At 27.2% G+C, this 15,015-nt stretch overlaps 3 protein-coding genes across 5 annotated transcripts; all 3 read left to right on the forward strand.

Moving 5' to 3' along the window:
- The first annotated feature begins 824 nt into the window (after positions 1–824).
- Notum (palmitoleoyl-protein carboxylesterase notum) lies at positions 825–7,512 on the forward strand. The gene is made up of 4 exons (XM_075820820.1): positions 825–1,053; positions 2,883–5,385; positions 5,448–5,904; positions 5,994–7,512. Exons 2-4 carry the CDS (start codon positions 3,018–3,020, stop codon positions 7,399–7,401), a joined length of 4,233 nt encoding a protein of 1,410 aa, XP_075676935.1. The 5' UTR covers positions 825–1,053; positions 2,883–3,017; the 3' UTR covers positions 7,402–7,512.
- A 124-nt stretch (positions 7,513–7,636) lies between these two features.
- LOC113794081 (uncharacterized) lies at positions 7,637–10,135 on the forward strand. Of its 3 annotated transcripts, none has more exons than XM_075820823.1 (2): positions 7,637–9,721; positions 9,800–10,135. In XM_075820823.1, exons 1-2 carry the CDS (start codon positions 7,762–7,764, stop codon positions 10,057–10,059), a joined length of 2,220 nt encoding a protein of 739 aa, XP_075676938.1. In that variant the 5' UTR covers positions 7,637–7,761; the 3' UTR covers positions 10,060–10,135. The 3 variants fall into 3 exon arrangements, with proteins under 3 accessions (XP_075676938.1, XP_075676939.1, XP_075676937.1); XM_075820824.1 differs by having other exon boundaries at positions 9,839–10,135; XM_075820822.1 differs by having other exon boundaries at positions 7,638–9,799; positions 9,839–10,135.
- Positions 10,136–12,938: 2,803 nt separating this feature from the next.
- Positions 12,939–14,266, forward strand: LOC142645184 (uncharacterized). Its single transcript, XM_075820825.1, has 2 exons — positions 12,939–14,116; positions 14,188–14,266. Exons 1-2 carry the CDS (start codon positions 12,962–12,964, stop codon positions 14,188–14,190), a joined length of 1,158 nt encoding a protein of 385 aa, XP_075676940.1. The 5' UTR covers positions 12,939–12,961; the 3' UTR covers positions 14,191–14,266.
- The last annotated feature ends 749 nt before the right edge of the window (positions 14,267–15,015 follow it).

A 15,015-nucleotide genomic window follows, 5' to 3' on the forward strand; every position in this document is an offset into this window, starting at 1 on the left:
AAACAGAAGAAAATTCCCAAGAAATCAGAGAAATGTTTCGGAAATCAATCAGTGATAAAGAAAAACCAAATTGATGGCATAAATATTGTCATCATCATTATCATCATCATCATAAAATGACATTGCTAATAAACATTATGATGTTGTTATTATGATGTTGTTTGATGGATAAAAAAACATCAAACATTGATTGATATCTTTTGACTTTCTTTCTTTCTTTTTGCTGATTGTCATTTGTCGTTTGTCGGCATCCAGTTTATCAGTTCATTTGAAATTGATTGCGGCTTTTTCATTTGATCAAAGCCGCAATCACAATCTAATGCTCAATTTGTCTTTGTGTGTAAGCGGCAATCTTTTTGTTTCTTTTTGGTTTGTTTTTCTTGATTTTCTCAGGCAATTTTTATCTTATAAGAGTGAGAGAGGGAACTGATCAAAATATTTTCCTTAGAAAAGAAAAAAAAACGGAAAATATCAATCAAAACAAATGTCAAAACACAAAAAAAGAGAAAATGTTTTTCAATTCAAAAAACAAAAAAAAACATCTTTTTTATTTTGTTGAAATTTAAATATTTTTCAATTTGTTCTGGTTGTTGTTGTTTTTTTGGTTTATCGATTATCCAATCAATAATCGATCAATCAATCAAATTAGCAAAAAAAACACGTGCGCACGCGTGCAAAAGCATCCAAAAATGAAAAACGCGCAAGTCTTTACTGACAACAATCAAAAACAGACCAACTAACCTAACCTAAAATGTTGATTTGCGCACAATTTTTTTTCTGATTACATTACTTACTTTATGGATTTTTTCATTTTCATTTTCATCATTTTATATCCATCCATTCATTCCAATCATGATGTAATTTGAAGAAGAAAAAGAAAGTGAAAAACAATCCAAAAAAAGCAAAAGAAGATTTTTTTTTGTTTGGTTGCAACATTTGAATCATCATTACATAATCAACATCAGCTTTTGATGTGTGTGTGTGTTTTACTTTGTCGAATTGAATCAACCGAATAACTTATTATATTTTTCACCTAGCCATCTCCGTGTTCAGGTAATAATTTTGTTGAAAATTTAGTTCAAAAATTTATGAAATTTGAGAATTAAAAAAAAAAGTTTCAGGATTCCCCTTTCCCAGAAAATTTCTCTGAATAGATCTAATTTCATGTTGTTTTGTGTAAAAACAACGAAAAACACAAAAATCAATTTTAACCCACAGTTCATTGAAATTTGGCATACTATTTCGACACATTTTGGCTTGAATTCCATCAAAACATCACTTTTTTTCAATCTCTTTGTTGTTGTTGTTGGATCGATAAATTTCTATTCAACGGATTCCATTAGAGATAATATTTTTTAAAAAACTGAAAGAAAGAAAGTGTGAAAAAGGCAAACATCGTCTGACTGACTGAACACTGAAACAATCAATCATTGAATGCAATGTAATGTGATGTTTCTTTCTTCTTTTGGCAAAAATTATTCATTCAAAAATGATTTATTAATTAATTTAAAAGAAGTGAACAGAATAAAAAGATTAATTACAAATCAATGAATGAAATGAATGTTGGGAAATTTTCTCGGAAAGATTTTCACCGATCTACACAAAACGATCAGTTCAGATTGATGGTTGTCATCGTTAATTTCTGGAATTTTTTTTCTAAAGAAATTTTCCGGAAAGCAAAATTGAACAAATTCTTCGCGATTGTATACAATTCTTGTGAAAAATAAAATTAGATTTCTTTCTTTCTTTTCTTTCTTTCCAAAGAAAATCTTATCGGAAATTCTATAGAATTTTTCTTTACTGGTTTGGATTCTATGCAAGTCAGACGAAGAACTGATTATATAACTGGTAACGTCCAACTCTGTCTTTAAATGTTTGTTTATTTTCTTTTTGGCTTCGTTTTTGTGTTGTGTCTGGTTTATTATCAATCAAACCAAAACCAAAACCAAACCAAGAAAAAATTAATTAAGAAAAAATTTTTGGAGAAAATTTTCCGAAACGAAAATATATTTGAGAAATTGACAGCAATAACATTCCAGAAACTTTATTGGAAATATTTTTTTCGGAATTTTCTCTTATCGTCTAACAAAAACGAAAAAACTTTTTTAAAATCGAAAAAATAGACTTTTTGATTGATTAATCTTTTGGTCGACTGAAAAGAAATGAACATCTTAAAGTGATACGCATGCGCATTTCATTTTGCCATTTTCAAAAAAAACCGAAAAAATGAAATTAAATCTTTTTTTCAAATTCTTTTCCCTGGATGTTTTCAAAAGTCAAGAGTTTTTTTCATTCATTCAATTCATCTACATTGTCTTCGATTTTGTCTATAGATTCTTCGTGTTTCGTGGTTTTCTTTATCTTTTTTTTCTTGTTTGTAGGGAGTGAGTGAGAGAGAATTTAATTTAAAAAAATTTCATTTTTTTCTGGTTTTCGGGTGTTAAAAATTCCTGGTTTTTTATTGTAATATTTTTGGCGTTCTTTCCCATTTTCCCACCCACCCTGCGGCCATGATGAGAAATCAATTTTTTCAATTCCATTTTCGGGAAATTTCCTGTTTTTGTTTTTCTCTTTTCACTTTCTCTGATGTTGATGCTGCTGTTATAATTAGATTTTTTTGTTGCCAAAATTCAATTCTCGATTTGTAAAATTGAATTGAATTTTTCAAATTGAAATTTTCGATTTTCATTTTTGTTTTTGCAATTTTTGGAATCAAATGAAATGGAAATGAACACACAAACACACCTTTGGACATCAGTTTAATTTTTTTTTTGATGATTGACAGATCAATCAATCAATCAATCAATAATTTATAGTTTGTTTCGACCTGTCAATAACCAATCAATTGTGTGACGCCTTTTTTTTTGTTTCATTTTAACCAGTGAAAAACATCAAGGGGCGTAAAAGTAGGAGTGGCAATAGGAGGTTCCAGCAAATTATCATCATCATATTGGTCATTTTGATTCAAACAACGACAAAGACGATTCAAACAAACAAAATCATTATCCATTGAAGATATGTCGGCATTATCATCATCGATAATGGCGGCAAGATCAAAGATTCGGATGTTGGTCGATGATAACGATAACGACGATAATTTCAATGATGATGATGATGACCATAATAATAATAATAACAACCAAAATGATAATTCAAAGAAGAAGATGAAGATTATCAAGAATGAAGAAAATATTGTGATAGCAGCAACACCACAAATAGTAGTGGTAGAATCTAAAGAACAATACCACAATAAAGATAAAAAGATAGAAGCATTAATCGATGAACCAAAAGAATCGTTATCAATGAATTCTTCATTATCACCAATGTCATCATCATTGTTGTCGGCTTATTCATCTTTGATCTTGACAGCTAGTCAAGCTTCTGCTATTGATGGTGTTGATGATCAAAATGATGATGATGATGATGAGAGTAAAGATCAAAGAAATAAATGCCGACAATATTTTATTCATGAAGATCACCGAAAACAACAACAACAACAACAACAACAAGATCAAAGTAAAAATATTAAACAACGACAACAGAAACCATTTTCTTCATTGATCAATGAATCTTGTTGTAATTGTAAATATAACGATAATAAAGGCGTTGATGAAAATAAAAATGGTCGTGGCCATTTATCGTTGAACGATAATAATAATAATGGTAATGGTAATGATGATGATAATATCAATGATCAATCATCAATGATAATTGCTGTTGTTGTTGTTGATAGTGAACTAAATCAAGTTGTCGATCATCATCATCATCATCATCAGGATTACCACGATGATGATGATGATGATGATGAAAATGTTCATTTACTTCAACGAAAACAATCATTCGATTTACAGCAACAAAACAGACAACAACAACAACAACCATTATCAACTGTGAATAGTGAAAATAATTCTGAACAAAAAATCAAAACGGCTTCATCAATTATCATTGATCATCGTCATCATCATCATCATCAAAATGGACAATTTAACACGTTAGATTCTTGTTGGAATCAAAATTCTGTTAATTGTTCCGGTTTAACAACAACAACAACAACAACAAAAACATTACGTGACAATAGTAATCATCGACGTCGTCGTCGCAGGCGATGTAAAAAACATTTTCAAAAAACAACTAAAACAATAACAAAATGGAAAAATGATAATAAATTTTGGTTAAAATTCTGGTCATATCAACAACAACAACAACAATTTCAGCCAAAACAACAACAACAAAAATCAATAATCAATAATTATCGTCAATATTCATATTGTTATTATCATTATAATACATTTTTTTATTATCCATTTCGATTAACAACAACAACGGATTTACAACCAAATATCGATTGTATCGATGATGAGGATATTGACAATTTTTCACCATCATCATCATCATCATTAACATCGTTGATATCATCAGAATCACTGAATAATCAAATTTTTGTTCAAAAAACAAAACAAACTTATCCACAATGTTTATATCAGAAATTAAATTCATTTACATTTGATTCTGTTCAACAACAACAACAACAACAACAATCGAAGCGAACTAAAACGGAATCCGATAATATTTTAATCGATACAATCGATAATTTGTCGATGAATCAACAACAACAACAAAAATTCATCAACGACAATAACAACGAATCATCGATTGTAAATTTAAATCGTTCATCACCATCACTATCGATACAATCACCATCATCAACAACAACAATTTGTTTATCAACAATCATGGAAATATTACCATTAATATTATTATTAACAATGGGTGTTATTATATCGACAACATGTGCTAAATATCGTTTTAAACAATCGATACAATCGATACCAACATCATCATCATCATTATCATCAATACATCAGGATTATCTGTTACAAGCAAACAATTCTTCATCGACAGCAGCAACTACCTCTTCATTATCTGATCAATTAAATGATGATAATGATGATAACGATGAATATTTAAATCGTATGATGAATGATGAAGAATCACCATCATTATCTGTATTATCATCGGAACAACAACAACAACAACGTCCATTACAATATTCAATGCAATTTCAACAACAACAACAACAACAACAATCAAAATTATCATCGAAATTATCAAATTCAGCTCAACAACAACAACAACAGCAATTATTTGCACAACTTGCGCATCAATATTCTGCAATGCATCTGCAATGGTTATCAAATTCATCGGTTACATGTAATGATGGTACACGTGCTGGTTATTACATACGACAATCACCAAATGGTTCAAAACGTTGGTTAATATTTTTAGAAGGTGGTTGGTATTGTATGAGTAAACAAGCATGTGATCAACGTTGGTATAAAATGCGTGATTTTATGACATCATTTCGTTGGAGTCAATATAAAACTGGTATGGATTTTTTTCCTATTGTTGTTTTTGATTGAAAATTATTTAACCCTTGATTGATTTAGTTAGTGGAATATTATCATCATCACCGACAATAAATCCATATTGGTGGAATGCCAATCATGTTTTCATACCATATTGTTCATCGGATATTTGGAGCGGTGATCAACCTGCTAATCATCAATCATCACAAATGACAATGTCATTTTTAGGTTCACGTATTATTGATGAAGTTATTGGTGAATTAATTCGTTCACCAAAATATCAATTTTTACATGCAAAATTTGTATTATTAGCTGGATCATCAGCCGGTGCTGCTGGTGTTATGATTAATTTGGATCGTGTTGCAAAACAGATTGCCGATTCTGGTTCGATGGCTGATGTACGTGGTTTGGCTGATTCTGGTTGGATTATGGATATGGATGATCAACAGCAAAGTTCATCCAAATTATCATCATCATCGACAGCACCATGTACCGATGGTTTTTGTCCACCAACCGAAACAATTCGTGGTGCATATAGGTATTTATTTTATTCATTTATGAAACCGGTTGCGCCATCTATTTGATATTAATGTTAACTTTTTTCAAAATTTTTTTTCAAAAATCAAGATTATGGAATAGTCGTGTACCAGAATCATGTGCCAAACAATATCCACAGGAACCATGGCGTTGTTTTTTTGGTTATCGTCTTTATCCAACATTATCAACACCATTATTTATTGTACAATTTCAATATGATGAATTTCAATTATATATGGATGGTATTGTTACTGGTGGTGGGGGTGTTGGTCAAGGTGGTCATGGAATTGGTAATGGTGGTCTAATAAATGACCAAGAACGTATTCAATATATCCGTTCATTATCGGAACAAATGATAAAAACATTAACAAATGTTAGTGCTTGTTTTATACCATCATGTATGGCACATATATTATTAACCAAATTAGATTGGTATAAAGTATCAATCGATCATGTAACATTACCTGAAGCATTAAATTGTTGGGAACAAATACCGGTGAATTATAATCAATATTATTATCATAATCATCATCATCAATATGGTCATCATCATAACCATCATCATCATCATCAACATCAACATTATCATCCACATCAGCAACGGGAAAATTATCCAATCAATCATCGATCAATATTTAATACAAAATTATCAAGATTTCCATCAGCAAAATTATCTCCATTATCTGATCAATATTTTGGATCAACAATGGATTCAAAAACATCCGATCAACAACAACAACACCAAAATGAATTATTACAATTTTATTCACCACCATCATCATTATCTGGATCAACCGGTGGTTTATCAGTAAATAATAATAATTTTCTTAATTACTTAACATTGAAAAATCTGAAAAATCAATCACTGGATGGTTATTATTCAAATCAACGAATCGATTCGATTCAGATTCCAATTCAAGATAAGGAAGGTGGTTCAAAATTTTTAAAACCCTCATCATCATCATCAACGATGACTATTTCTACCTTGTTAGATAGTAATAATAATCAAATTAATAGCCGAACATCAGCAGATTCATCGATGGTTAATCATAATCATCATCAACAAAATCAAAAAAATAAACGTAAAAAACGTAAACGTCGTAAAGGTCATCATCATCATCGAAAAATATCAACAACAACATCGACTACGACTATTTCAACATTAATCGATTCAATGATACAAAATGATGATAATAGATATTATCACCAGGAAGAATCATCAAAATCCTTATTACATACTTATTATCAACCACAATCATCATTATCAAATCGAAATTCTTACTGGAATCCATCATCATCATCGTTTTATCCGCAACAACAACATCATGAACTGCGTATATGTCATTATCGTTTGATTGATAAACATCAATATCCGGAACGTAATCATGAATGTCCACGTTTACAATTTAATCATAATCAACCATCGACGACATCTTCAAATACTAATGATAATCGTGATTATCATCGACACAAATCTTATCATTCAATAATGGAATAATAATTTTAAAAAACAAAACAAAAAAAAATGAAGAATATTCTTGTTTTTTGTAATTTTTCTTATGATTCTGTTTTTTTCTTTCTCGTCTGTTTTTCATTTGATTTTTTTTTCGTTTTTGATTTTATAAATTATAATTCAATAATAATAATAATAATCTTATAAAATTTTCTGATTGTAAATAAATTCTTTAATTTTTTTCTCTTTTAAAATTAAATTATCATTTGGTTTAGTAAATAAAAATTTTGGATAAAAATTTTGTAAATTTTATTTGTTTCTTTCTCGAATTCTCTGTTTTCATCGAGGTTTTCAACCCGTTTCAATCCGCCAAACAACCAAAAAGTTAGTTAATATCCGTGGATAATGATGATTTCACCATCAAAAACCAAGATCATCGTTATGATTATCGTTTCAACATTGATTTGGTCACCAACATTATCATTAAAATCAAAATCAAAAAGATCACAACAACAACAACAACAACAAACATCAAATCAAACAATATTAAAAATATCAACCGAATGTGGTTCATATCGGGAACAATTTAATCAAACATTAAGCATATCATTTTTACATGAAAAAATTATACAAGTATTTAAAGATTTTACCGTTATGATTTATGATAATTTAAATGATCATTTTAATCCGGATAAACAGCAATTAAATTTAGGACAAAATGGTCAACAACAACAACATAGAATATTAATGCAACAAATAAATAAAAAATGGTTATTATTTAATGATATTGATTTAAATTCATTACAATATTATTCACGAACATTATCATTAAAAGAATATCATCAACATTTTGGTTTTACATTTGTACAGCATGAAAAATGGGGAAAATTAATGTCTGTTTATATAAAACGTTCACCAGTTGAATATAATTATGAATTTTATACAATAAATAATCCATTACAACAAACATCCATACGTCGTTCATATCAATATCAAACACAATGGATATTGATTAGTGGTTTTCATAATTCACATCTGATACTTTATGAAAATGAAGATAATGAAAAAATTCAATATCTAAAAAGTCCATTAAACCGTCAACCTGATGCAAATATTTGTATTGATTCGGATCATACGAAAATTCGTTTAATATCGGTTGAAACAAAATGTGAACAACATGAATTAGAATCTACAAAAAACATTCTGACAAAAATTAGCTATGGTTTTACATATAAACGTCATTGGTTATATCTGGTTTCGATTGAAGAACAAAAAATTTTCATTATAAATTATGAATTATTTTTACAAAAAAGATTAAATGAAAAATACCCTCTACAAACGAAATCGATTAATGAATTTTTAATCGATTGTAATTCATTGGTTGTAAATAATGATGAAAATTCATTAATAAAAATTGATAAAGAATTTCATTATGATACTGGTAATGAAAATGATTTTACAACAATATCAATGATTGAAACAACAACAACAGCATCATCATTAATATTAAAGTTTGGACAAGGAAATCGTATAGCCGGAATTATAATTTTAATATTATTAATAATGATATTAATTGTTGTAATATTATTTACAATATTTTTAATATTTGAATTTTATATTTATCCATTGAATCAAAAACCAAGACATGGTTTTCGTCTTCGTCGTCGTCATCGTGGTCATCGTCATGGAAAACAAGATGGGGAAGAAGTAGTGGAAGAGGAAGTAGAAGTAGATGAAACTGGTCAACAACAACAACAACAAGATTATGATGGTAATGTTAGTGATGGTGAAACATCAACAACAACATTATTATCACCACAAACAAATTCACAATCATCACTATCATCTGAAGTGAATATTCAAGGAATACAACAACAACCATCGTATAATCTTCAAGAACAGCCAACACCACCATCAGCGGAGGTTAATCTTCAATATCAACAACAACAACAACCGCCACCAGCGGTTAATGTTCAAGAATTACGAGAAGCTTTTCTTAAACAATTGCCAGCAGCAGCAGCAGCAGCAACAACAACAACAACAACATCGGCCATTGATGAAAAACAATCAATCAAACCAGTATTAAAAGAACCAAGTATTCGTTCAGCAATTCCAAATCAACATGTTGCATCATTAGTAACAGCATTCAATAAACAACAACAGCCATTAAAACAACGAAAATCACCAAGAACCGGTAGAAAATCACCAAAAACAGGTGGAAAATCACCAAAAACTGGTAGAAAAACCAAACCAAAATCCAAACCAAAGACAAAACCAAAATCCATTCCAAAGCTTAAACCCGAATTATCCAAACCAAAGTCAATACCAAAACCTAAACCAGATTCATCCCAATCAAAGTCGCAACCTGAATTATCAAAATCAAAATCAATTCCAAAGTCAATACCAAAGCCTAAACCAGATTCATCCCAATCAAAGTCGCAACCTGAATTATCAAAATCAAAATCAATTCCAAAGTCGAAACCTGAATTATCAAAATCCAAACCCAAACCAAAGTCAAAACCAAAATCTAAACCAGAATTATCCAAAACAAAGTCAAAATCATTTACTCCAGAATTATCTAAATCAAAATCCGTAGCCGCACCAGTAGCGCCACCGCCACCGCAATCATCATCAAAAGAAAAACGATTACAATCGAATTTGGAGGATCCGATGAGTGATACAATGAGTGAAACAAAATCTTAAACCAAAAATTACAAAATTAGATTTTTTTTTGTTTGTTTTACAAGAAAAAAAATAAATTCTGAATTTTTAATTTTAATTTAATTTTTCCCCCATTTTTGTGGGGGGGGGAATAAAAATCAATACAATTTGCTCGGGGAATTTAGTTGAAAAAGTTTTTTTTTGTTTTTGAAATTTATTTTGGTTTTAAATTGAAACAAAACAAATCCATCCGAAAGATCAAATTTTGGCAACCAACATTGTTAATATAGCCGCCATAATCAATATGACGAAAGTTTTTATCATTTTAATAATGATAATGTTATTATATTTACCAAAAACAATAATGACATTGAAAACATTGAAAAAAGATCCATATATTTGGAGACCAATATCATATTCAAATAAAAATTTAGTTGAATGTGGTTTAAGTCATGAAATGTATGGTATATCAATACTTGATAATTATCTTTATCAATTTAAAAAATGTTCAGTATTAATATATCGACCACTGATCGATGAATATTTGGATAAAAATTTAACAAAATTATATTTTGATCGTGGTTATTGGTGGGAATTCAGTGAATTACAACCAGGTATTAGTGAACGTATTTGTCCAATGATTGAACAATCATTTATAAAACCAAAATATTCATTAATACGGATAAAAAAAATACCACAATCTGATTTAAATGAACATGTACGATTAAATTTAATAACTAAATCAGAAGAAAATTATTTTGATTATTTAGCATATGATTCATCACTTAATAATGAATTTATAATACATATAAAATATTATAATCCAAATACACATTATATAATGATTTATAATGGTAATGAACAATTAATGTTACATAATGATTATCATAATAATGATAATAATGATGAAAGTAATGGTCATCAATATCAATTAATTAAAGATCCATCTATTTATAAAATTGAAAGTAAAAAACAATTTATATTTATTTGTATAAAACATTTAGATGAAAGTTATGAAAATATTTATCATATAAATTTACAAAAATATCCATGTGATAATTGGCGTTTAACCGAATCATTATTATCATCTGTAAATTTTACATTTAATATTTATAATAAATCATTATTAATATCAAAAGTAATACAAAAATTATATGTAATTGATGAAAAATTATTTGAAAATTTTCATGATACTCAAGAATATCGTTTAGAAGTACGATCATTAAAAGAATTTTTTCATTGTAGATCAAAAGATAAATCAACAACTGTAAAACCAAAAGAAAAAGATAAATCATCCGATACAAAAGCATTAATTAATAATGATAAAATGTTGGTTAGAAAAACATTTTGGGAAAAATTTAAATCAACAACAACAATGGTATTATTATTTCTTGGTTTATTAATAATATTATCAGTTATAATGATACATTATAATTTAATACCATTTGAATTATATAAGAAAATATTTTTATCATCACCAATATCGATTAGAAAACGAATAGAAACTATACGACGACAACAATCATCATCATCATCATCATCATTACCATTACCAACATCATCATTACATAAACAATCATTATTAGAATTTAAATCATCAATACCAACTGAAAAACAACAATCATCATTATTATTAAAATCATCAATACCAATAACATATCCATCATTTAAATCAAAATTAACATATCCATCAATTAAATCAAAATTATCATTATCATCAATAACAGCTAAATCACAATCAACATTTCCAACTAGATTTCCATCCAATTCAACATTAACAACATGTATATCTAAATCAACATTACCAACATTATTTACACCAAAATCAACAATAACACCGTTAAAAACATTATCACCATTATCATTAACATCGATAATATCAGCAACAACAACACCAACAACAAAAACAAATGAAGAAAAGGGGAAAAAACAATAAACAAACAAACAAACAACAACAACAATCCGGTAAATCTGGTGGTGATATTCAATGGATAAAATTTTAATTTTGATTTGTAAATTTTTTGTAATTAATAAAAATAATGTAATTTTTTTTGTTCAATTTAATTTAATTATTTTTTTTCAAACCATTAATATAAAATGGATTAATAATTTTAAATTTATTTTGAAGGTCATGAATATGGTTTTTTGTTTGTTTGTAAACTATAATTATGACCAAAATTGTCGATATAGTCGTCATTATTATCATCGTTATAATGTTATTTTCATTAACAAATCAGAAAAAATTACTTACAACAAAACAAGATTTACGTAATGTTCGGTTTGCAAAATCATCATCAACAACACCAACGCCACCAACATCAACATCATCCGAAGATGATAAGTTAAGTCAACAACAAAAATATTTTAAAAGATCAATATTAGATGAAATTTCCAAGCAAGCTAATAATATTAAAAATGGAATAGCATCATTTTTTCAAGATAAATTAAAATTTGTTCAAAATGAAATGAGCCAATATTTTGATAAAGAAAGAGATAAATTTATGACACAATTGGTTTCAAATGTTGCCGTTATTTATATGATTTTATTGATAATTTTACTTTTAATGATTGTTTGTAATACTAAAAGTAAAAATAAAAATAAAAATGATGGTAAAATTATAAGTAAAACTTGTTTAAAGAATGATGATAATAATATAACTACAAAAGTAATTAGTGGTTGCGTTGGTGGTTGTAATAATGTTGGTAATAAAATAACTTCACAAACAAGTCAAATTCTCACTTCTTCTTCTTCTTCTCCCGTTTCTTCTACTACTACTTCGAGTTTAATTAATTAATCAATTACAATTTTACAATTACAATTTATAATTTTTGTTGTAATTTAATTTTTATAATTAAAAAAAAATATCAATAATAAATAAATTTTCAATCGGCCATAATAAAAGTTTGATTTGAAACTAAACAATCTTTTCTGAAACAACTAATCATGATCAAAATTGTCGATATAGCCGTCACATTACTATTATTTCCATTTACAAATCAGAAAAAATTACAAACAACAACAAAACAAGATTTTCGTAATATTTGGTTTCCAAAATTACCACCACCAACACGATCATCGTCCAACGATGATAATAAATTTGTTGAATGTGGTCTTGATTATGATATTTATGGTTTGTCTGTAATCAATGATAATTATCTATATCAATTTGAAAAATGTTCAATAATAATTTATCCACCACCATTATTTCAATATTTTACAAAAAATTTTACAAAATTTATTTTCAATAATGGTTATCGTTATCAAATGAATGAAATTCATCCATTATTGGATGAAACATTTTGTTCGTTAGTATCATCATCATCATCATCACCGGAATCAATACAATATTCATTACAACGTTCAAATTATAATCAAAGTGATAATTATTATTTAAAATTTTGTCTAATGGTCAGACTTTCATTGAATAATACAAATTTTTATCAAATTTTCAATACTTATGGAGATAAATTTCGTAGAAAACATCGAAAATTTTCAATAAAAACACATTTTGTAATGATTAATAATGATAATGAACAAATGATGTTAATACATAATGTAAATCAATCCAATTCAATGATACAATATCTTTTAATTTCATTAATTTATCATTACAAAGATTATTATAATAAAGTTGGTTATATTTGTATTACAAAAAATTTTACAATCAATCATGATGATTATCGAATTAGTTTACAACAAAAACCATGTTATAATTGGCAATTAACAAATAAATTATTATCATCAATTGATTTATCATTTACTGTTTATGGAAAATTATTATTAATTTCAAAACAACAGAATTTCATTTTAATTACCGATCAAAAATTATTAACATATCCTCATAATGATTCAATAATGGAATATCCATTAAAATGGAAATCATTACAGGATTTTTTTACTTGTAGTTCAAGACAACAACATGCAAAAAGATCACCACCATTTGATAAACAAATAGCAACATTTGGTGAAAAAATTTCATCATATGTTGAACAAATGATATCATTTGGTGAAAAAATGTTTAAACAAGCGGAAAAAGAATTTAGAAAGAAATTTTTGGATCATGAAAAAAGATTTATTGAAAAAATGATGCCAAAAATTGTAATTTTACATATAATTTTTTTATTAATCATACTTTTAATGACATTTAGTAATTTATTTAAATGTGATAGTAAAAGTAAAACTGAATTAAAGAATGATGATAATATAACTACTAAAGTAATTAGTGGTGGTGGTGGTGGTTGTAATAATAATGATGATAATAAATTGACTTCACAAACAAGTCAAATTCTCACTTCTTCTTCTTCTACATCAAGTTTAAATAATTAATTACAATTTACAATATTTTATTGTTGTTATAATTTAATTTTTCCATTAAAAAAAACTAATAAATAAATAAAATTTTTTCAATCATAATAAAAGTTTGATTCGAAAATTTACAAACGAACAAACGTAAACCGTATTAAATTCGTTTGGAAAAAATGACAATCAATGTCAATATAGCCGTCATCATATTGTTCATGATGATTCAAACAACATTAACAAATGTTTGGTTTCCTAAATCATATACGGATGATCATCTAGAACAATGTGGTATTGAACATGATATAAATGGATTTTCCATTCTAGATGATCATCTACATCAATTTGGAAAATGTTCAGTAATTATATATCGACCACCATTATCTGAACATTTAGATCAGAATTTTACCCAACTAAAATTAGATAATGGTTATATGTTTGAATTTTTCGATATGCCAAGAATGAATTTATTAAAAAATATTTGTAGTTGGTCATTTGCATCATTGATTGATCCAGTTTATTCATTATTACGACGAAAAAACAACAACAATCATCAATCAAATTATAAAAATAATAATCATAATAATACTAGTATATTTCATACAAAAAACCCTTATACCAAAAAAAATAAGGGTAAAAATACTAGTAATATTTATCTTTATTTATTAGTAAAAATTAATAATGAATCAATTGATTAT

Source organism: Dermatophagoides pteronyssinus, unplaced genomic scaffold, assembly GCF_027571235.1.
Source record: "Dermatophagoides pteronyssinus isolate colony J.1.1.1.1 unplaced genomic scaffold, Derpt_VIB-CSIC_2022.12 sq0008, whole genome shotgun sequence".
Classification (NCBI taxonomy): Eukaryota; Metazoa; Arthropoda; class Arachnida; order Sarcoptiformes; family Pyroglyphidae; genus Dermatophagoides; species Dermatophagoides pteronyssinus.

What these genes read in the sequence shown, in the direction of transcription:
- Notum (XM_075820820.1), top strand. Translation starts at nt 3,018, where the DNA reads ATGTCGGCATTATCATCATCGATAATGGCGGCAAGATCAAAGATTCGG. An exon ending in TTGGAGTCAATATAAAACTG is followed by an intron (nt 5,386 to 5,447) that starts GTATGGATTTTT and finishes TGATTGATTTAG; the next exon opens with TTAGTGGAATATTATCATCA. An exon ending in ACAATTCGTGGTGCATATAG is followed by an intron (nt 5,905 to 5,993) that starts GTATTTATTTTA and finishes TCAAAAATCAAG; the next exon opens with ATTATGGAATAGTCGTGTAC.
- LOC113794081 (XM_075820822.1), top strand. Translation starts at nt 7,762, where the DNA reads ATGATGATTTCACCATCAAAAACCAAGATCATCGTTATGATTATCGTT. An exon ending in ATCCCAATCAAAGTCGCAAC is followed by an intron (nt 9,800 to 9,838) that starts CTGAATTATCAA and finishes CAAAGTCGAAAC; the next exon opens with CTGAATTATCAAAATCCAAA.
- LOC142645184 (XM_075820825.1), top strand. Translation starts at nt 12,962, where the DNA reads ATGATCAAAATTGTCGATATAGCCGTCACATTACTATTATTTCCATTT.